Source organism: Chinchilla lanigera, unplaced genomic scaffold (genome assembly GCF_000276665.1).
Source record: "Chinchilla lanigera isolate Chin_1 unplaced genomic scaffold, ChiLan1.0 scaffold00026, whole genome shotgun sequence".
Classification (NCBI taxonomy): Eukaryota; Metazoa; Chordata; class Mammalia; order Rodentia; family Chinchillidae; genus Chinchilla; species Chinchilla lanigera.
Genome location: NW_004955427.1, coordinates 9,345,086 through 9,368,785, shown reverse-complemented (window position 1 = coordinate 9,368,785; position 23,700 = coordinate 9,345,086). Strand labels below are relative to the sequence as shown.

Below are 23,700 nucleotides of genomic sequence, written 5' to 3'. Positions count from 1 at the left end.
GCTCTACAGAAAGGAACAGTTAATGATTACTTGTTTGATCAATCTTGTATGTCTCTATTTGTCTTCCTGAGAAACCACTTTGAAGATACCAATAAGTGATACAACAACCGTGGTTAATTTCCTACAACTTTGTCTGTAACTGTTTTGTTTGTGTTGTTCTTATGCTATTTTGTAACTGGATGTCTGTTAATGTTTTCCTTCTTTTATTTTTTTACATAAAGAACAAAAAAAAGAGAGTGTCCCACACTTGATACACAGCTGACATTTCTGCCTCCCCTCACATCCTCCCCGCCCTGTACTAAGCACCAAAAGCGTTCTTACTCATTAGGACAACCAGAAAATGCCTTCTGTCTTTCCAAATGCACTTCTCCCAAGTTGTGAACCTAATTATTGACACCTAAGTTTCTTTGGGTCTATTATTCCTTTGATTCTATAGTGGAACCCAGGAGGGTTGCAGCTATGTCTGTGAGATTAATGACGATGATAGTAGCGTTCACGGAGTACTTGCTGTGGATGCTGTGCTAGTGATGTGTGTAGATTACCTCATTCAATTTTAAAAGCAAGACTTTGAAATCGGTTTTATTAATATTTCTATTTTGCAGCTGAAGGCAGCAACTCTTAAAAAGAGAAATGTCTCAAGATGACACAGCTAGTATGCACTGGGTTTAGGATGACGATCTGATGATGAAGGCAAAAGGAGTGGGAAAGGGGGAAATAACATTCATCAGGGGACGGGATTTCATCAGCGGTGCAGCACGTGCCTGGCAGGCTCAAGGTCATGAGCTTGATTCCCGGTACTGGAAAACAAACAAACAAACAAACAGAATTCATCAAGTACCAATTCCAAGTGTGCTGTGAAGCCTACAGCCTGTCTCAATGCATCTCTTATAACAACCTTAAAGTCTGCATATTTTATTATCATGGTACAGGCGAGAAAGTCAGTATCAAAGTGGTTACAAACTTGGCTTTATTTCCTTTTTGCTTCCTGTTGTTTCTTCCATGAACAGCAGTAATCGGTCTTCTGTGAGGTTATTTTAAAAAGAGCTAAAAAATGGGTCCTTTCAGCTCCTAAGATGTGAAAATATGAATGTGGCCTCTTTCTTCCCCCTTCATTGGACAGGAAGTCATGAAAAGAATTAGAATGATGCTTAGTGGGAGTCTGTTGGTCTGTGGGTTTCATTATTTGCTCAGCAGACACTGACCTGGCTGTGTCTCCCTCTGCCTAAGTCTCCAGTCTTTCTTCTGATTCCTCATACTGACCGAACAGCTCTTCTCCGCCCCTTGAGTACTTAGGGAACGAAAGTTTGAGTGAGGTAGCCATGTTCTTTTCACATTGCAAACTGACTGTTGTGGACAGTAGTTTCCTTTTGACTGTATGTTTTTTGTTTGTTTGTTTGTTTTTGTTTTTTTCCGGTACTGGGAATCGAACTCACAACGTCACGCTTGCCAGGCAGGCGCTGTGCCGCTGAGCTAAATCCCCAGCCCCATCCTTTTGACTGTAAGGGATGAAACTCTACCTAATTATTTGTGCAGCATGTTCTTGCCGCTAATTGTAATTAAAAAAACTCATGCCATTGGCTTATGGCTTTCTGTGGCAATGGCTCCGGATAACTGATCAGACAGCAGGTGATGCACAACTAAATCACCACCAAATCGCTCAGCTGCGTGCCTTCTCCTTGGCGGGAGGACGGATGTGATAGGTATCCCGTTCCGGAGCACATTCTCTTTCCAGGCTTGGAGAATGTCCAGATGGAAATCACTTCTACTTGAAGTCTGTGGGACAGCACTTTTAAACTACGGAAGCAGGATCTGCATTTGTGTAGCATCGCTCAGGCGCTAGAGTTTGGAGCTCCCCCATAGGTTATGGGAGAGCCTTTGCCACAGCCGTCCAAGGAAGGGACACACTCCCTTACTTTGACAGCAGGAGTGTCTGAGTCAGGCTGGTGTGGCAAAAGACATCCTCCATTTGTGGCGGTAAGGGCCGCACTAGAAACTATTATAGTCAAGAGATGGAGCCCAGGGCAACACATGCCAAATGTTATACAGCTGATAAGCAGCAACAGCAGGAGCCTCAGACCACGGTCTAGGGATTCCCTGACTTCTAGTCTACTATAGCAGTGCTTTGTGAACCTTACTGTGCACACTGACAAAGAAAAGGAATTACTCTGGAACTTGTTAAAATGGTAATGAAGGTTTTATTCAGGACAATTGCAAGAGAGGTGTTAGAACAGAGAAGAGATATTGGACTCAAGTCCAAATACAATGAAGACAAGGGGATTCGTAGGCAAAGGGGAGAGGACACTGGGTGGAAAAGTACTAAGAGAAGACACTAGGGGAAGGGGAATTCTTTCTGAACTGACTTGCCGGGTTTCCTTCTAATGGAAAGCTAAGAGTTTATACAGGAAGGTGGGGTATAGGGAACACAATCACCTGTCAAGAGTGGAGACATTTTCTCTAAAGCAATTCTCTCTAAAGCAGGATTTTTGCTGCAACTGGATTAGGCGGGCCAAAGATAAGTCAATCTTAGGTCAGAGGAGCCTAATTAAAGTTTACTCAGAAAAGTTTTTGTCAATGGAAGCGAGCCGGGGTTGATGTCAGATTAGTCTGATTCACTGAGTCTGGTGCTGCACTTTAGCCGAACCTTTGTATCTTTTATAGATCTCGGGAGATGCCCAGGCCTAGGACTTAGGGCCACATTTTGAATAGCAAAGTGTTAGAGTACATTAGCACACATGATCCCAGACCATTTAGTTCTTTAGTGATAGGAACACAGTTTTGGTCACCTATGCTTTTGTTAGGAAAGCAGCAGACTAGCTCAATACTCTGTCCTAGACTTGCCTTTTCCTTCTTTTCTTTTCTGTTTTTCTTTCTCTCCTCTCCTTTCCCCTCTTACTTCTTTCTTCCCTTTCATTATACTCAGAATGCTAGACCCACAGGTCTATAAGTGCTTCATGATTTAACTAGAAGGTGTCTATCAACAATGCTCGGGATTAAGATGAACACTACTCTCAGATGAAGGAATATTTTCGCTGTGATTCCTAGGCAACGTGTGCTGTTGGTGCCCTGTCCAAGTCAATCTATGGAAGGATGTTTGAGTGGCTGGTGGCTCGAATCAACAGAGCTCTGGATGCCAAGCTGGCAAGGCAGTTTTTCATTGGCATTCTTGACATCACTGGTTTTGAAATCCTTGAAGTAAGTACATGTGGGAAGAATGAAGCCAATGCATATTTATGAGTTTAGAAAATGTGACTTGAACATGGAAAAATAAGATCAAAGCATTATAAAAAACATTGAGTCCAAACCCAGGGGCTGTTTTGGTCAGAAAAGAGCTATAAGTAATATTAATAGTAATAGCTATTACTATACTTAATGTTAAAAACTTAACTTCTTAATTCGGCCCTAAAGGTGAGCAGAGGTAAATAACTATTTTGTGATTCTGAATTATAATTCTATTATGTGTTATTTTACCACAATAATCTTTAGTTTGTAGATATACCTGAAAGAGACACAAAACTAATTTGGATTTTTTTTACTGGTTGGGTCTATTTGGCATCATATGATTTGATTATGCTTTTATCTTCAATATGTATTCTAGCAAGTGAACCTCTATTTTCATCTCTTCTTCCTACATATTCATGTCTTTGAAGTGTAATAGCCTTGAGCAACTGTGCATTAATTTTACCAATGAAAAGCTACAGCAGTTCTTTAATCAGCACATGTTTATTCTGGAGCAAGAGGAATACAGGAAAGAAGGTATTGGCTGGGTGCCCATTGACTTCGCTCTGGATTTGCAAGGCTGCATAGATCTCATTGAGAAGGTAATGCATGATGTTTTCTTGTCCATCTTCATTTAAGGAACATTGTCTCTGCGTACCTTGTTAACCCATATCAAGAATCAGCTTTTGTCAGGAACGGGAAATGGGGCAGGCAAGCCCTGCAGGCTTGCTCTTTATGCTCTGCGTGGGCAGCACCAGGCATCCTAGATAAGCTCTTACATAGATCGCCCTATTCCAGCGTCTCTAATGCAGACTGTCACTGCACATTTGCAGCTTGCAAAGCCTCCACCATTTGTGAATGAGGGTATTTGATGAGATTAAAAATGGCTACGCTCTTAACTAGCAAAGTCACAGAGCTGAAAATCTGAGCTCTGTAAGGCCTGCCTGGTTAACATAAGGTGAATGAGTAGATCCAGAGGGGCTTCAGGAAATCTGACAAATTAGCATGCAAAAAACACGACTGCCATAAATCCTCCAGGCCACCACCTCGCAGATACAGTTCATTCATTTAATTGGACAAATGCCAGTTAGCTTTAATAATTTTTGACAATATTTCATGGCTTATTAATAAATTAGCTACAATGTAGATTTCTGAATTTAGTGATGTTGCTGTACTCTGAAATCCCTCCCTGTGCTCTGGGAAAGATTCATGGTGTTTTCTGGAGGAGTTCTGTGTGGTTTTTTTTTCCTGTAGCTTCAGGTACAGGAGCAAGCATGGTAGGACGCCACAAACTGCCCCGCATTTCTTGCTATAATCATAAATTGCAGTGAATAATAGAGATAAGCCTGGACAGTTAAAGCCTTACATCTTTTGCAAGTTTTTTTGCTAAAGTGTCACATTTTATTCTCCACAGCCTGGTCAGGAAGGGACTAGGGGCTGACCTGCCATTGCCCTCTGCAGGCTTCAAGTTTTATCAACGAGTGTCATATCAATTTTATTTTTTAAGTTTTAGGTGAAACTAAACCTTTGTCTAAATTAACTACTATCCTTAACAGAAATAAATATCCCATTACTTCTACTTACTTTTTAGCGAGTGAACTTCCTGGGAGGAAGGTAAGGTAAGAAAAAAACATATGATAATGAACCCACTATGAGCTATTTAAAAACAATAATAAATAACCTACTATGATCTGGTAAACATTTTGTGACATTATAAAAGTTGTGGTTTTTGGATTAAAAAGAAAAGAGCTGGAGGTTCTCAGAAGGACAGATTTAACTTCTGGGCATGGTAATGTGTGGTATCTGCTTGCTCTATGCCAAAATGCTATTTTCTAGTGTAGAAAGTTGAGACATAGAGACTGTTCTGATAATGATAGGTTTGGGAACATTCCTGATTTTTTTTTCACTTTATCTGAATGCTATTGCTGTGTTTACGCCACCCTTAGTTAGAATACAGTAGCAAAAGGCTGTAATTTCCTGTTGTATTTTCTACTGATAAATAAAATGGGAAAAGATTACGACCAGATGGTAGAAGGCAGACGCAAGTCTTTCTTTTCCTAGAAACATTTTCAGAGAAACTCAAATCAGATAAATGAATAGCAAAACTTTTCTTGAAAAGATTTTTTTATTTAAAAAATCCATTCCATTGATTTGGGCTCTATGAAGAAAACTTGTAGTTAATGTTAATGATCAGAGTTAGTCCTTGCAACAGAATGAGTCATGGAAAATTTTTAAAATTCAGAAGAACTAAAAGATATCCATAAGCATAAAATATCTTAAAGCATGTATATTCTGTGTATGCATAAGGAAAAGGAATTTTCTCACATAAATGTTTTATATTTTAAAATTTACAAAGAGTTTATCATACTGAGTTAATAAAATATGTTTTAATATCATCTTTAATTGTTTTTTGATTGTTTGTTTTTTTCCGGTACCGGGAATCGAACTCACAACCTTGCGCTTGCCAGGCAGGCGCTGTGCCGCTGAGCTAAATTGCCAACCCCTATCATATTTAATTGTCAGTTTGGTCTTCAGGCTCACAGTGACCTCTTTCTATATATTTCTGTGAGCAAATCTGTTCCAGGATTAGCTTATTTGAAATATTCTAGTTTGTTTAGAATTTGAGTCAAAATTTACATGTTAAAGTATTACTGTAAGATTATATCTTTATGACTATATGCAAGGCATTGGTAAAGAGATTATTCCTGTTAGTTCTTAATAAATATGCTCCAAATTATTCATCTAAAAATATGTCTCTCCTTCAGTGTAGGAACCTTGAAAGATTATATCCTTCTTCCAATGACAGTTTTTTAAAAATTCCTTTAGAGGACTGGGATAAGATTTTAGAATTTTATATCAGCCTCAAGAGAAAATTCACCTCAGTACTTATCATCTTACTAGACTTTGAGTCCAAACTATGTTACTTCCTGGATCATATTATTCCCCTTATTTGCCTGAATTGCCCTGAATAGTTTGATTATTTCCATAAGCCATCAGATAGCTGGAATTTTCCTTGTGTGATATCAAATATTCCAAATAAAGTTCTGACATAGTTTAAATCCTGGTAGCATCTTAGCGTTAAATAAATGTTGTTGCTTCCCAAGCAAAGTTTTTTGGATGTGCTGTGTTGGAAATGTTTAATATAAAATGGCTTGTATTAATCTCTAGCTGTATCTTGTATGCATGTGTGTATTTTCTTTAAACACAAAACTCCATGCTTTTTGTTGTTGTTGTTGTTGTCATCAATTCTCACTTTTTGTTTACTGCCAAAAAGCAAAGTAGCCAGGTCCCAGAGCTGAAACTCGTTTGCATCTGAACAAGTGGTGTCCACGCATAAATCACGTAGAGGTTTGCTGAGAAGTACACGTTAGTCACCTCTGGGCCTACGGTACGAAGGGTTATGAGGAGCACAAAGCCCAGAAAGAAATCACTCTGTCACGTTACGCCCTCCAGGGACTTATGCTGTAATTAGAAAGATGTATTAAAACTGAAACTTTTATTATTTCTTACATTGTTAAACACCTAAATTGGTTTAGCCACTACTCGTCTTAACTGCTTCCTCTTCACCCCATTAATGAGGGAAGGATTCCTGCTCCACAGTTGCGGGGATGGCTAAATGTATGACGTCGAACACTAGACAGATGAGATCAGTATTTTATTAGCCATACACGCTCATATCCCCAGGGAGGTAGATGCCCTGTACCATGCTGGGCCTCATGAGAGTTGCACTCAAAATAAAGTTAATAAGCAGGGGCTATGGGAGGAAGGATTCGTTGTAGGAGTAAGGTGGGGTGACCTAAGTTCCCACAAGAGGATGTGATGCATGTCTGAATAGGTGCACAGGCTGACAGGGATTAAAGCGCCCTCCTCAGGGCTGAGGAGGTATGGTTGGGTGCCAAGTGTGGTGTAGACTTTGTGTATAAAAGTTTGAAATAAATACTGTAGAAAATGCAAACGTGCTATAAACAGTTTTTGCCTTTAGAAAGTATCCAACCAAATAAAGGATTTATAAGACTCGTACATTTAAAATGCATTTAAAAATCATCACATACATTATAAATACAATAAAAGGAACAGACAAAATGGGGCCAAAGTAATCAAAAGAGCAGAAGTCATCTCTCCCTGTAGGCATCGAGGCAGGCCTTTAGGCAGGGGGATAAAATTTGGGCTGGATCTTAAGGAATGGATAAAATTTCAGCAGCAAAGGTGAAAAGGTAACAGACTGAGAAGACAGGCAAGAGGAAACAGTAAAGCAAGGGACTTGTTCTGAGAGTCTGGGCAGTCTAGCTGAAGCAGAGAATGTGAAGAAGGAAATCCCTAGAATAAGAAAGCCTGGGATAGATCATGAAGGGCTTTAACATGTGTCTTATTTTAAAGTAATGAGAGCCAAAGAGGGTTCTGAGATGGACAGTCGGGAAATCAAAACTGTGAACATTTGAACTGGTCATTTCTATGTGACCTCAGGAAGGGGAAGAGGGACTTAAGAAAGATGACAGCTGCCCCTGGTCATTCTCTGTCTCTTTGCGTGATTTTTTTTTCAGTTCACTTATGGGAAACTAAGCTATTTCTTCTTTCTAGTTTTTTGTTTACTTGCCTATTATCTTTCTGGTCCTCTAGAATGCAAACACTCAGAACAGTACATACCCTGTTGCTACATCACCAGCCCCTGCCGACACGGTGTCGCTATTGAACTGTATGATAATAGTGTCAGTATTAAAGTGCAGGGACTTAATGAGTATTTGTTAGTGGGCAGCTGGCTGGTTAGATCCCGTGACTTTCTTCTCTTTGGCTACACATCATGTTCTTGAGAAAGAATTTATACCGATCCTCTACTACAACTTTTCTGGTGTTTATAAAAATCTGCCACTGTTCTGCTCCTCCAGCAGCCCATGGGCCTCCTCTGCATCCTCGAAGAGGAATGTATGTTTCCTAAGGCTACAGACATGACTTTCAAGACAAAACTCTTTGACAACCATTTTGGAAAGTCAGTTTATTTCCAGAAGCCCAAGCTTGATAAGAAAGAGAAATACGAAGTTCACTTCGAACTTGTCCATTATGCAGGAGTGGTAAGTGACCTCTTGTACCCCCAGACTTGAGTCTTCTTGGTTCTTTCAAATGCACCCAAAGTCCTCAGATAATATTTAAGTAAAATGTAGAGTAAAGGAAGAGATGAACAAAATACAGAGAAGTTCCAGACAAAAGATAGTGAGCCTTTTACGAGTCAGTAAAGGAAATACCCATACTATAACAGCATCCCGTTGCGTAGACATCAAGCGTCTAGAAATTGGATGGCATCAATCTCGAAGCAGGATGGCAACAGAAAGGCAGGAGCGCTATCAAAGTCGTGCTTTTCCTTTATTCATCTTTTTAACTCAGTGTGTGAATTAATTATTTCAACTGATATTTATATTGAGGAGTTTTGTTTTGTTTTTGTTTTGTTTTCAAGAGAAAGATTGAGTGAGAAGTAATGGTCTCCAAACCATGGCCAACAAAAGATTTTAATGACCTGATCATCTCTCATTTCTTCAGTGGGGAGTGTGTGTGTGTGTGTGTGTGTGTGTGTGTGTTTTCTGCTTCTAGGCAGTGGTTGTGCATGGAAGAGAAAGAAAATTGATAAAGGATAAAATAATATGTCAGCTTAAAAATGACCTGCCCACTGTGCCTTAGAAGGAAACTGTCAACTAAGAGGAAAAACTTTTAGTTCTTTCCTTTGATACCCAGGAATATTAAGTAAAATGATTCCATAGTAAATACCATTACAGTTGCTAATGTTTGTCAGTGCATACTGTGTGTCAGGGGCAGTTAAGTTATTTAATCAATTACTGCCCTGAAGAACTACTGGGATCCATTGTTTTTAAAGAAATCACATTGAATCCTCCCTCCTTCTCTCTTCGTTTTCCTCCTCTTCCTCTCTCTGTTGTTCTCCTGTTACCCCATCTCTTTCCACACTTCCTTCCTCCACCCTTCTTGTTTCTTCCTTTCTTTTCACCCTATAAAAGTGAAAGCTTCAAAATCTCTTTGGTTGACACTATGGATTTCGGGAGTATTATTCAGCACAATTACTTCAAACTTGTTTAAAATGGAAGAACCGACACGTTTTGTGGGTTTTTTTTTCCAGGCACACGTAATTTCCTATGTTAATTTACATACGTTCTCCTTCTTTATGAAATGCATGCCTTTCCAAAGGTGCCTTATAACATCAGCGGCTGGCTTGAAAAGAACAAAGAGCTTCTTAATGAAACAGTGGTGGCTGTGTTTCAGAGAGCTTCCAACAGATTCCTGGCGAGCCTTTTCGAAAATTACATCGGTGCTGACAGCGGTGAGTCAATATTCCTTGATTTTTCAGCTTGCTAATGGAACTCATTAATACCTCAGGTTTTACACAAATTCTTGCTCTTTTCCTGTGATACTGTTTCTGCTTCCTGTGGTCTGAGGCATCCCACCACCCCAATATTAGGCTTTTTGTTCTCAGGCTGGTGGTTTTTGCAGGAAAATGACATCTGTGTACTATGAGAGACAAATTTCAAGGAGTCCGTTTCTGGCCTGCTTTTGCCTTTTTCTAGACTTAGGTAAAAGAGACAACAAAACAAAACAAAACAAAACAAAACAACAACAAAAAACCCAGGTTTTAATGTATAGTTTGGGGGCAATAATAATTCCCAAGTACATAGGGTAAATGACAAAACTGCAACAAAACTAGTTTTACAGATCTTAATTGGCTTATGATTCTAGAAGCAGGCAAAAATCTGGTTGAGGAAAACAGTTTATAATACTCTCATCCACCACATGAACAGGTTGCCTTTCTACCCAAAGGAAATGGCACGTGGAGAAAGGGAGCAAGGTACACAGACAGCCTCGCTGCTTGTAGGTCACATCGATTTGATTTGAACACAGTTTGAACAGCTTGCTGGTGGTGTTTGCATAAGACTTCCCTATTTGTTTGATGTGTAGGATACAGTTTGTTTTTACATCAACTTACAGTTCATTGTGTACAGAGAAAGCTGCAAGCCAAACTTAAAAGGTATGGAGGCAGATTTAGGCCAAACTTTGTGGTGTGGGGTGTGTGTGTGGTGTGTGTGCATGCATATGTGTGCATGTGTGTGTATTTTAAATACACATTCCCCAGGTAACTTGGAATGCTCCTTCACAATGCTCTGCACACTGGGGTTAGTATAAGCTTCTTGAGGGCAGAGACTATAACTGACTCATCTGCCATATTCATTTGCGATCTCTGTAGTGCGGGGAATGCCTACTTAAGAGGAATTCCTTAGGTATTTACTGATCAACTTAACAACTAATCTTGTCAACTACTTTGTCATACACAATGTACTTTTAGATAGTTTATCTTATTTATCCTTGCATGACCCATGCAGCTATATACGAGGAGACTTCGTCCCTATCTTACAGGAGCAAATACGGATGAGTTAAGAGTGCCATCTCCAATTTTATAGATCTACTAAGTGGCACAGTCCACAGAGAAAGCAAGAATTCTGTTTCCTGATCTATGGTCTATTCTATGCTCCCGTCTTCCAACAACAAAGAGAACAAAGAGATAGACACTTTTGGGATTCATGCATTTAGGATTCGACATATATCTCTGTATCATTTTTCAGTGGATTTGAAGATACTGAGCCTAAGTCGCTAACACCAGCCTCCCAGCTGGGTTAACCACAGAGGCAAGCTCTCTATTATACAGCAAAGATCGCAAATTCACAGCTATTTGAGTACTACCTGGGCTTCCAACATGTTTTATTTGGTCCAAACAAGGGTTTAAAAACAAATCAAAGGATTTCCACATGTACCTGTGGGTTTCCTTTTTTCCTTTGAGAATGAAAATTATGGAAAAATGAAAACTTGATCACCTGTGTTCAGATTCACTCTGCAGTAGGGCATGTACCTCAGGTATTCTTTAAAAAAGGGCTGCACACTCACTTCCTAAGGTCCTCCCTCCCCTTTTTGCCTCACACTGTGCGTGCTGTTAATCCCAGTTCCTGGTGGGATTATCTGGGACTCCTGATTGACATGGTTAGGGAATGGAGAGAGAAATTAGCCCTTCCCAGAATCTTCAGCACATGAGGACACAATTCAGAAGTGTTGTTGAACTCCTCTGGGCTTGGCACAAGAGGAGGTAAGACGTGGAAATGCTGTGTTTGAACTCTGCTAATCTTCAGGGAGTTCATTCACCTGACTTTCATATCTTCTAACGTGCCTCTGAGAAGTCTGTTATGTAGTAATCACACAAGTTTTATGGCTCCCAGTTGAGTAATGTTCTGATCATAAGTGCTCAAGAGTGAATTGGGCAGAGAATAGAAAGAAAATTGTCTTTTAACTCTTCAGGATGTATGCTGTGTCTTAGGAACTAGATGGGAATTTTCCAGAATGCCTTCATGCCTTTTTATTCGATATTTCTTTCTTTAAGCCATCCCTGAATCTATAGTTGGAGATAGCTGTTTGCCTCCAAGTTTTCATTCATCTAAACATTAAATTGCCTGTGATAGCCCATACTTTCTCCTAGGAAAACCAAGTGCTTTAAGCCTCAGGTATTGTTCTTTTAAATTACAAAATGCACTGTTATTTCTTTTTATTTATGGAAAAGATTAAAGTATAGAAAGGTCAAACAAAGCACTTGTGGCCTCCAGAAGGACACCAGTGATTGGGTGTCATGACATCTGCCTCCCCACAATGGCTATGCAGGCCCAGAGGACACTTTTTAGTTTCCCATGTTAGTAGTTGGCTCATTTTCTCCAGATTTCCTATGGATTTTGTCTTTGTTGCTGTACATTTTAGTTAGTTAGCACTGCATGAATGTTTGTAAGACAGTTTGACTTAGCATGGTTTCTTTTGCTTAAAGGAAAAAAATAAAAAAGGAAGGCTTACTTTTTAAATAAACCATGAAAGCAATATTATTGTGAGAAATATCAGATAATATAGAAAAATTAAAAAGAGGAACATAAACATTACCTATAATCTTACATAGAGAAATAACAGCTATTAACTATTAACAAGTCTCTCCAGATTATTTTATGTTTACGGTAACCCTCAACTCAGCCAGGCTTGAAAATTATGTGCACACTCAGGATCATAATTAGTAAAGTACAGGTTTTATAATCTACTTTTCTGGTAAAATAAATTCTAGAAATTTGTCTGTATTATTTATATAGATCCATGGCATCATTGTAAAAGTTGATTGATTCAGTTCCTGTCCAGTTCAGTTTGTGACCAGAATTGTGGAAAGAATTATGTTTATGAATTATGTTATGCCACTGTATTTCCTTCTATAAACATTTCTTATGTTTTAATTAACGAAGTTTCTACTGATGGACATTGTTGATTAATTTTATTCATGACTTTTTTTTTGCAATCAATAGTTAATGCTTCAGGAGTATTTTTCACAATTATCTGATTATGTCCTTAAGGAGAAATTCCCTAGACATTTTGTGGTGAGATATAAATATTTTTGATGACTTCAGTAGACATTGCCATATTGTTTTCAGAACTTTCTTGAACTTATGTTTCCATGGTGACAAAAGAAGTTTTTAAAATACCTTCTTTTATTGTTTAAAGCTCTACAGTTTGGGGAGAAGAAACAGAAGAAAGGATCTTCATTCCAATTGGTTGCATCTCTTCATAAAGTAATTTTCAATTGTATCTGTTTCTATATTAACTGTTGTACAATCATTCTTACTTATTTGATATTTCACCTTTCTAAATAAAAATAAGGTATCTGAAGTTATCCAAGGTGGAAAAGTTGAAGTTTATATTGGTACTAATTCAAGACTTTAGAGGACACTGTTGGTGCCCTAGCTAGCTTTTCTCCATCAGTTCTGCACCCATCTTTCAGCTGATGTAAACATTGGCTCATAACATTTCCCAGGTGCAGAATTGCCTTTGATCAGATGGGAAGCAAAGCTACTTCCTTGCCCTGCTCTGCAACCTTTGGCCCTCCCTTTGCCTCAAGAGGGGAGCAACTGTTGTATAATTGGTGCATTTGCACTCTCAGGTCATGTAGGGATCAAATTCAAGCTGAGTCAGCACCATTGCTTTTTTTTTTGTCCCTTTACCCACTGTGCTTCCTTTACTGTCCAAATACATCTTTTGAATCAGAATCCCCTGCTTTTAGAGAATCTGGCCTAAAATAAAGTTTTTCTACAAATAGAAAACTCAAAAAATGATTTTTTTCTGAGCCATTTTATTGGTTAGCCATAATTTAACACTATCAAACTCAAAACAGGGGAAGTGGTTTGCAGTTGAGGTATGTCTGTCAGATAAATATTGACTTGTCATAGGAAAGAAATAGTGTTTGTTTGGTAAACAAGGGATAATGTGGAATTCATCTTTCTACTGTTGGTGTATGGGTTGGATATGAGGTAAAGAGATTTAGATACATTCATAAGACACTTTAGTGACATTGCAAAATGATTTGGGGTTTATTATGGTCTCCATTTTAGGAAAATCTCAATAAATTGATGAGTAAGCTGAAATCAACGGCACCTCATTTTGTGAGATGCATAAAGCCCAATGTGAGCAAAATACCAGGTAAGAATTAGATTTGTTTTTATTCCACCCTAGAAAGTGCATCTTATTTCAGCTATGTTGAATGTCATTTTATGAACCATTCACTGGTTCCTTTTCTATAAGCATATATTTTCAGTTAGGAAAATGAAATTAAACTCAATGTGAGCTCTTTGGAACCGCCTCAAAGCTACTTTTGAATTGAGATTCAAATGGACATACAGAAGGATTTCATAAAGCAGCCTCAATTGGGTAATAACAGGAAACTTGATATTTACGCTTAAATTTCTCCTTAAATTGGATGCTGAAATGTGAATGAGATCCTATGCTGTGTTTAGAAGGGCAGAACACAGTAAAAAGGGATTGAATAACCAGGTAGGCGGTTGAGATAGATATTTCAGCACAAGGATGCTATTTGGCCTGAGTCACCTGAATTTACCATGAGGATGGCTTCTCGTCCATTTCTGACTGTTAAGAGCTCCTCTTAGTCTTCCTTCCCAGTGCTGACATCTCTTTCCCTGGTAAAACCTACACATTTAGTTATGCATTCTGAGCAGTAGATTGTTTTTTGGTGAATTAATGATGTTAAAGTGATGATGGGATAGGAAGGTGGTAGTGAATTTATTTTATCTGCTGTTAATTCTCAAAACAATGTTTTACTGATATCAACTACATAGATTGCTTTCCTTACATCATGGATTTGAAGACTCCTAGTCTTCTGTGGAATGAGAATTCTCCATAGAGCCCTGGTTAGAGGTATCAGCCTCATAGAAGCACATATAACAAGCACTGAAATCTTTAGAGCACTAACCACCCTTGGAGTGGTTGGAGTACAAAGCCAGATATGGCTGATTCTCACTTCTGTAGCTTTGTATGTCCTGCATTTTATTACCCTGTTATAACTAAGAACCCAAGCTGGATTGCCAGTGACTTGTTTTGAGAAAGTGTGATGCTAAACAATGATGCAATGATTGCCATTTTTATACTGTGAACATTTCACTTTTATCCATGAGTGTATGTTTTTGCCTCACTATTTATTGTCAGTTATCTGGGTTTCTGGATTTGCTAATTTTTTAGTCTGGGGAAATAACCTAGAGCTTCAGACCTGCTAGGCAAGCACTTTACTACTGAGCCACGTTCCTGCCAACCCTCAGCTGGATTTCTGAATGTATCTAGGGACACTGCCTTCATCTAGTAAGGAATCTAATTGTCTACCTTTACTTTGGAACACTTCTGGTACCTATTAGTTACCTTCCATTGAGTCAAATTCAATTTCAATAGTTTTTCAAAAAAAGCTTCATCATCTAATCAAGACAATTCTTCATACATATTTAAAGGAAATAAACGTGTTTGATTTTAAGGTGTCTGAAGACTCTACTTTTCCCCCTTGTTATGCGTGATCTATTTCTGCCTATGAAAGGAATCAGAGTGCAGGTACAGATGGCTTAAACGTATTTCTGTGATGCTAGATGTAGCAGAGCAGGCCTTTGTACTTCTTGTATTCTTCCAGATGACTTGCTGGAAGCCAGATACAGCGGCTGCTCTGGTGGTTTTCCAAGAGATTCTATCAGAGACTGCAGCTGACAGTTGTAAAAGGGCTTTTTTTGACGAACAAAGAAGTGACAGAAGGTTGCCTATACTATGGAATAAAACTGAAGGGATGTCAACATAATAAGCAGAGAATGCAGGCCAGGATGTGGCCAGGTTCTTCTAGGCAAAATTGTAAACAGAATTTTGTGGGTTTTCCCTACCTTTTTGTTGCCCCCTTTTGTTCCATTCGCCCTACCTGGGTATATAAGTTCCTTCTCATGTTATTCCCCTCTCTACTTCGTTTCTGGGTGGCAGATGGATATGATCCCAGCATTCACAAACCAGCAAATATGTAAGCATTTTTATCCAGGAGTACTTCTTTATACAGTCTTATTTAACTGTGAGCTCGAGGGCTTGACAAAAATTTCTTGACAAAGAAATTTTTGGTAAGTTATATTTAGATGCTCTTGGATAGTTGGGTGGCTATGTGACTGCTATCAGACTGGGAGTAAATGAACTCCTATAACCTATCACAGAAAGCGCACGTAAATCACACTAATACTCTTTAACTCAAGAGAGAGCAATTAGAACAAAATCTGGGGTGATAATGTTTTGAGGCACAGATTCAATGTGATTCATTTTTTCAGGCATAATAGACCCTGCCTTCGTTCTACAGCAGCTGCGGTATAATGGTGTTTTGGAAGGGATTAGGATAAGCCGTGAAGGTTTTCCAAACAGAATGCTGTATGGTGATTTTAAACAAAGGTAAACATACATTCTAGATGCCAAAAAGCCCGAAGCATTCCATTCTGATTTTCTTTCTTTCTCAGTGTTTGGGGATGCACTGTTTGGTTAGTGTCCTTCAGACTGCAAATCGATATGTTTTGGTGGTGGTGAAATATATAATGCTATATCGTGACTGAGTTTTACTACGGTTTTCCCTTAAGTCTGATATGTACACCACTGTAATATCCTTAAATCTCCATTAATGGCTAATAGATGCACATATAGATGAAATATAGACAGAACAGAGATGAGGAGCCCTAATTGCATCTCTGAGCTGCTGTATATCTTAATGGTTGCTGCCACCCAAGCAGGCTGTCCCTTCCCTCGGAAGGTGTGAAAGGAGAGAAAGCGGCACTGTGTGTGGAAGGAGGCAGGGGAGGAAGCTTTGCTGCATCTTTTCCAAATTCTAAAAGTGTAAATCATACTCATGAACTTGAGCAAAGCGTAGAGTTTAAAGCACACCTGTTTAGGAATTAAAAGTCACTTATTTTTTGCCAACTCACTCTTAGTGTGAAGAAATTTTGGAGAAGAAATTTTGTGTCTCTGCTCTTCAATTTCCTTACCCACATGGGAGAAATACTTAGGCTTGCCTTCCTGTCCGTGTTTTTCCTGTCAACCCCTCAATTTCTAATGGAGCAGTAATTAAATGGAATTGATCTGTAAAACAACATGAGAAGTACAAACACTTACACCAGTAGCGGGGCTTACTGCTTACATTTGCATTCCTGTTAGCAAGAATTTTGGGAAAATTAGACGTATTGGTGGGAGAGGTACATATCTGTATCCTCTTTCACGTTATTGGTCCAGATTAATTTTCATTGAATCATGAGATCCCCTGATCCTATTTTAAATTAGGTTCCGCATTTTGAACCCAAGGATCTTTTCAGAGAGCGAGGTTGTGAGTCACAAAAAAGCCACTGAAGAACTGCTTGGTTCCTTGGAGGTAGACCGTGGCCAGTACCAACTTGGAGTCACTAAGGTAAATAAGAAATTTCAAGGAATGCATTTGGAGAAAAGCTAGTGTGTCTCTTAAAATAGCCATGAACCTTTGCATAATAATATAAGGTATACTTTAGATCTTAAGACCAGAAATAGGATAAATGGAGATAATTTCAAAGTAGAAACTTCAGTGCTGTTTGAGAAAGAATATCCAATGCTTCTTAAGCCTCAGTCTGACTTCATTTACATTTTTTTACAATTACTTATCTAAGCAGATTTGTGACATATAAAAATACAGGGTCAGCCTTATAGTACTAGGAAATTTATATAAATCACGGCAAGAAAAATGGGAACCAGCTTCCTGGAGTTAACCAATTGAAAACTAATCCATCCATTGTACTCTTTTAGGGAATAAATTTTAGAAGACTATCCGAATTATTTAACGACTTTAAAGTCAACCCAACTATCCAAAAAAAAAAAAAAAAAAAAAAAAGAAAAATAACCCAAAGCAAAATTACTTTAAACGTGATTCTCTAAATTCTACTTTATCTAAAAAACTCATGTATTTTGGGGAACTTCTCATAGATGTACTCTTGCCCAGTGGTCAACATCAGGCTATTCCTGCTGACATCTATATCACTATGGATGAAGATGAATAGGAGGAACCAAAGTGAAGAAATCACAGAAAAAGTGCTCTGTGTGATTTGTTTATAAAAATGTGACTTGACTCATATTTTGGGTGCCTGGAAATCACTGTTTTTGTTTGTTATTTCCAGTGATTTTCAGTAATGGTGCCTTATATGTTTACTTATTTTTGCTATATACCACTCACTGGGGCCAGAACTCACACGGAGCAAGTGAGGGTCATAAAGCACATATAGCCAGGGCGTATTCACACTTAGGCTTATGCATATGGGGGGAGGCTGTGCAAACACCGAGGGGATACAACTTACTCTCAGGGCTGGTAAAGGACCTTTGGGGAGGCTCTCTGCATGTTCCATGATATATGGACTCCAGTATCCTCACTCCTCTCACCTTTGTTGTTATTAATTACTTTTGAAAAAAGTTATATCACATCTTTGATGCCTAGGACAAAGGTACTTTTTTCTAGAGCAAAGCCAGAAAACTATATTAGAAGGACCACATCATGATCTAGTTTTTAAATATTTCTTGTTTGCTTAAAATCTTAAGGAGTTGTTAAAAAATAGGAATAGTCTGTAGGATTTAACATTACCCTCATTACCTGGAGATATGGATGCTATGGCTCTTTGGAGAACAAGCTCATGGACCCCTTCCAGACACTTTGGAGCAATGCATGCCTAGGTGCATCCTAAAACTTAAACTGTATTATTTAGACATTTGAAATAAATAAGAGGAAGGATAGGGTAGGTTATTAACCAGTCAACCCAACACAAGATAAAATAACATGTCCTTTGCATATTTTAGATTTAGAAAACCATATTTTCCAGGACACTGATTTTACACATTAAATAAAACCTGAGGAAAGAAAAAGAATTGATACTGTTGTCCCCCAAGTAATTCAGTAGCACAAAACACTTAACCAATACTTGCATGATACTTAGGATGAGTGAAACTAATACCTGACTTGCTGCTTTTAGGTGTTTTTAAGAGCTAGCTTTTTGAGTCAATTGGAAGAAAAGAGAGACGAGAGACTGTCCAGAGTCTTCACTTTACTCCAAGCCAGAGCACAGGGCAAACTGATGCGGATCAAATTCCAGAAGGTTCTCAAAGAAAGGTATGGTGTCTCTACCCTCTGTCACTACTGCTGGAGGAATGGATGTCTGAACTAATGCAACCTTACCTCATTGCCTTACAGTAGGCTGACAAAGAGCTCCTCCTTTGCTTAGGCTGTCTTATATACTTTTTTTTAAATCATGGCACACTGAAAAAGACAGAGTGCAAAGAGTGTTATTGCCTTATCCAGCCAAATATAATCATAATTCCCATGCCTCTACCTGCCCTTTGGGAGGGATTGTTTCTCACCTACAGGTGTGGATCTGTGAAGGTGATGACTTGGTTTAAAGCAGAGCATGGTTTCTCTTATCTGAGAAACACAAACAAAATAGATCAGAGATAAATAGGAAATAGGGAGAAATTTGAATATTTCCCCAAACTAGAAATTCCATTTTTAAATAAAAATATTTCAGTTTATATGCTAATTGGCTTCATTTATACTACTAGTTTATCCTTAGTTTATTGAAAAGAAAGATTTGTGTTATCTGTTTCTTTTTTGTATGAATCTTTTTGATTTATATCTTGTACCCTAAGTAGCTACTTTGAAGATAATGGTGTACACTGCAGTAACCATTGTTATTCTCTTATTACTTGATTATGAAATTTTTCTCATAGAAAAGCAAACACTTTGCATACATATTCTATAATCAAGTCTGGGGAGAAGTCTGTTTCAAAGTGGGGAGGTATTCTAACCACTTTATTATGCCCCTGAGGTCAGAAGCTGTGGCCTTTGGTAGTGTGTCATCATAAGTTTCTTACTTTATTTCAGGTGGGGAGCTTTTAGGTATAATGTTGTCACTACTTTGGAAGTTTAGGTTTAGTTTTGTCTATTCTTTAATGGAATTATGGAAAGCAAACTAGCAAAATCTCCAAACTAAAGAACTGTGAGCAAAGCATTCTGCAGTGGTTATGTTATTTTCTTTAGAATTGTTTATCTTCTGGGAGGAAGTCTACAGGTATTGGCTGCTTAGTTGATAGTTTGTTAATTTTTCTGTTTGCCCCAACAAGGTGAAGATCATCAAAGACATTAGTGAAAATACTCCTGAAGGTGTTATGTGACTCTCATACATAGATTAATACAGTTCAGGAATTTGGGAATCAAAGAATATGGCTTCTGTTGAATAAACTTGGGTAAAGCTTTTACTTTACAGCTCATTTCCTTCATCTCTAAAATGAGGCCATTAGGATCTATTTTTTGAAGTCATAAACTCAAAGCTTGTGAAATATTTCAAACACGGAAAATACATAATGCACATATATAATGCTTGTGAAATATTTCAAACACGGAAAATATATAATGCACATTTAATTCAAAATGCACAATCATGGAACTATCAACATATATCAGCTCTTAACATTTTTCATAATTGCTGACAAATTTTTCAAACATTTCTTGCAGTAGCTGAAGCCCCTGTGTATTTTTTCTTGGTCTAAGTCCTGTCCCTCTCTGATTTTTGTCTTCGCTGTTCCATGTTTCATGTACAGATGATAAAAAGTACGTTCTCATATTTTCACTCAATATTCAGATATCTTTAAATGATGGCACGATTTTGCATGTTTTTAGTCTCGATGTAAATAATTTTCATTATTTGTTACACTGAAGTTTGTCTTTTATACTCAGTACCACCCTTTAAGGTGCATCAGTGTGGCTGATGTACTTTAACTGCTATGAAGAGTTCCATTGGTTGTGCCTACCATAATTTATCAGTTTTCCAGCTGAAAGAAATTTACATTATTTCCAATTTTTACTGTTCCAATTAATGTCATGGTTGCAATTCTATGCATATATGTAAGTTTCTTGAGGGCAGCCTAACTCTTTAATTGTTTGATAGCAGTTCATGAACTGCAGCTGGTCAAAGGCATACACTTGGAAGGGCAGGTCTCCAGTGGTGTGGATTAGTAAATTGGCTTTAAATTAAATACAATTTCAGATTTGCGAGATATTCTCCAAATATTTGCCAATTTACTTTTCTCCGGCAATGTGTGAGATTCATACTGCTCCATATTCTTACCACCTTCTGGTATTTTAGACTTCTAAAGTTTCATTAACCATAGTATTTCTGGCATCTAGGAAAGCTGTTATTTCTCTTTCTCAGTTTTTTATTCGTATTACTGCATGTGAACAGAACATTATGATGATAGTCCCTGCTGAGAACTGGTGTGCACCCCACATTGTAGTTCTTTTCTCACCCTTCTCTCCCCTCCCTTCTCCCTTCCTTTCCCGGTCCCCTTTCTATTTGTGAAACAGCTAACTCCTTGTTTCCTATTTCATTTCTTTTATAAAATGATATTTTCTCTTTTCTTTGCCTCCATTGAAATAGTCACGTGCTTTTTATAAGTTGTTAAGTGTTTTGTTATATTCCTAGCTCTTACAAATATGCCTGCTTCACATTCATGAGTGTGGCCATAATGTTATCATGAGGTTTTTACATCAAAACTCCCGAAATTTTCTTTTTTCTTCTGTGCTGTCTGATTTTAGAAAAAAAATTGGAAAATGTTTTCTGTTTTCTTTTTTTTCCATTGGCATTAAAAGTTATCCTTGGAATTTGATGTACAAACTGCATAAGACAATCATAAGGCATGAGAATTACTCAGCTATAAAGAACGATAAACTCAAGGCTTTCATAAGGAAATGGATGCAACCAGAGACCATACTTATAAGTGAAATAAATCAGACCCACATATGTAAACATCGTAGTCTCCCTAGTGTAAGGAACTGGAAAAGTAAATAAAACCCAAAAAGTAGATATTGTGAAAGGGAATGAAACTGCTCAAAAGGAAAGAATAACTGGAATGGGGGAAAGGAGAACAGAAAGAAAGAAGGAAGGGGAAAAAAAAAAAGGATAGCTAAGATAATTGTATTACTGATTTCTATTGGTTTATGAAAGGAGCCATTAATGCATAATTTTTTTTCTTTTTGCCTAATTTTGCATGCTTATATCTGGTAATCTGAACAACTATTTTGAAGACAACAATATGCAATATACCAACCATTGTTGATTTCCTATCATCTTGTTCTGCAATTCTGTATTGTTTTTAATGTTTTAAAAAATTTTTTATTCTCCTTAAAATAAAAAAATAAATAAAACAAAAAGAAAATGGAAAAGAGCATAAACTGAAATTGAAGTATAAGTTAGGAACATAATGTGTCATATTTCAGTGAGTATTATTCAAAATTTATAAATTAGATGACCAGATGAATGAGTCTTAGTTTTGGTACAACTATCTAAAATATTTATTTCACATGAGGTTGGCAGCAGCTTTGTGTGTCATATAATTCAACCAACTACAGAAATTATATTCCCAAAATTATGTCACTGGCAAATTTAAACAGAATTATGGTCAACATAATCAACAACTTGTTTCAAGAGCATCAGAACAGATCATGCAGTTACTGCCTTTATAGGTGAGAAACTCGAAAACATAAGACTACTGTCTTGGCTTAAAGTTATTAGAGCAAACAAATATTTCTAACAATATAGTCAAAAGTAAGTATATTTTATTTCTCATAAACTTTAAAGATGTTCTTGTTTTACCAAGTGTTTTAGTAGGATAGTTCTACTTGAAAAGTACTTTAAGAATCCCCTGCTTTCTCTGTATTCAAGTAAAATATCTACATTAAAGAAAAAAAATCTAAAGAAAACTCAAAAAAAGAAAAAATCTTATAAATTTGTGTTAAACTAACTTTAAACAATTTTGTTTCCTGGATTTAATTTTTAAATTTGTTTTACTTTTTTTTTTTTGTGGTGCCGGCGATCAAACGCACGAGCTTACGCTTGCCAGGCAGGCACTTATGCCACTGAGCTATATCCCCAGCCTTGTTTTACTTTTTAATCACTTTTTAACTCAATAATAGTAGCACAACCTAAGACAGTTAATTCTATTTCTTAACAGGCTCTGTATTAATCAGCTCTTCCATTGCTGGATTAAGACACCCGATACGTGCAACTTAAAGGAGCGAAGGTTTATTTTGGCTCAGGTTTTCTGAGGTGTTAGTCCATAGTCAGTTGGCTCCAAGGCACGCACATCGGGGAGGAAGGACTCGGCAGAAGCTCAGCCCAGGGCGGCCAGGAAGGAGAGGTGGGGCGGAGAGAGGAGACACCTTCCAGGCACCTCTCCCACCTCCCGCGGTCTGTTTCTTCCAGCCAGACCCGGCTTCCTAAAAGCGCACTCAGGAATGAACTCAAGGATGAATCCACTGATGAGGTTCTTGTCCCACGATATCACCAGCTTCCCAAGGTGGACTGATGAAGTCTTTTGAGGGACGTTTTTGATCCAAATCATAATAGACTACAAAATGTAACATACTTTAGAAGCCATTTAAGTAGAAAAAATTTATAACAAAACAGGAAAGAACTTTTTATGAGATGCAGTGTAAAATAGTTATATCTTTTTCCAATAGTGGAAATGCTTAAATAACCTATACTAGAAAAAAAAAATGGTAACCACCATTTAAATCATTCGAATCCACCATATATAATGCAGTAGGTATATGTACCTTGTTGTGGATAGCTTCAATAAAAACTGTTAAAAATAGTTCCAAGTGCAGGAATACATGTACACATGAACAGAATTTTTCATTATATTAATATTTATTGTTCGGTCATGTGGATTAAGTTCATGAAGGGTAAATGAAAATGAATATTTTTCCTTACATAATCAAGACAAGTCTTACCATTAAAAAGAATATTTCAGGGGCTGATCAAAAACCTTCAGTACCAGCTTTGCAATTAATTCTAGGGCAATACCTTGAGACACGTTTTTATTTTACTTAAGTTCCTTGTCACTTTACTTTGCTTGAAACACGAGTTGCAGATATGCCAATAAATTGGTTTTCTTTTGTGACTTCTAAAAGATATGGATAACCTGCAAATATTATAGTACTTGGTCTATTTTGCCTACCTTTTTAACTGCTGTATAATTCAAAATATACAAGTGATTTATATATCTAAGCTGGTAGTA

The 23,700-nt window shown here is 37.6% G+C and overlaps 1 protein-coding gene across 1 annotated transcript in view; it reads left to right on the top strand.

The window, feature by feature from the left end:
- The window catches only part of Myh15 (myosin, heavy chain 15), a 142,811-nt gene that overhangs the window by 31,741 nt on the left and 87,370 nt on the right, over nt 1-23,700 (top strand). Inside the window, exons 13-21 of the mRNA XM_013515043.1 lie at nt 3,043-3,192; nt 3,648-3,818; nt 8,103-8,282; nt 9,403-9,535; nt 12,781-12,848; nt 13,665-13,752; nt 15,906-16,023; nt 16,900-17,023; nt 18,603-18,739. Of these exons, the coding sequence (XP_013370497.1) occupies nt 3,043-3,192; nt 3,648-3,818; nt 8,103-8,282; nt 9,403-9,535; nt 12,781-12,848; nt 13,665-13,752; nt 15,906-16,023; nt 16,900-17,023; nt 18,603-18,739 (1,169 nt within the window). The remainder of the gene's footprint in view (nt 1-3,042; nt 3,193-3,647; nt 3,819-8,102; nt 8,283-9,402; nt 9,536-12,780; nt 12,849-13,664; nt 13,753-15,905; nt 16,024-16,899; nt 17,024-18,602; nt 18,740-23,700) is intronic.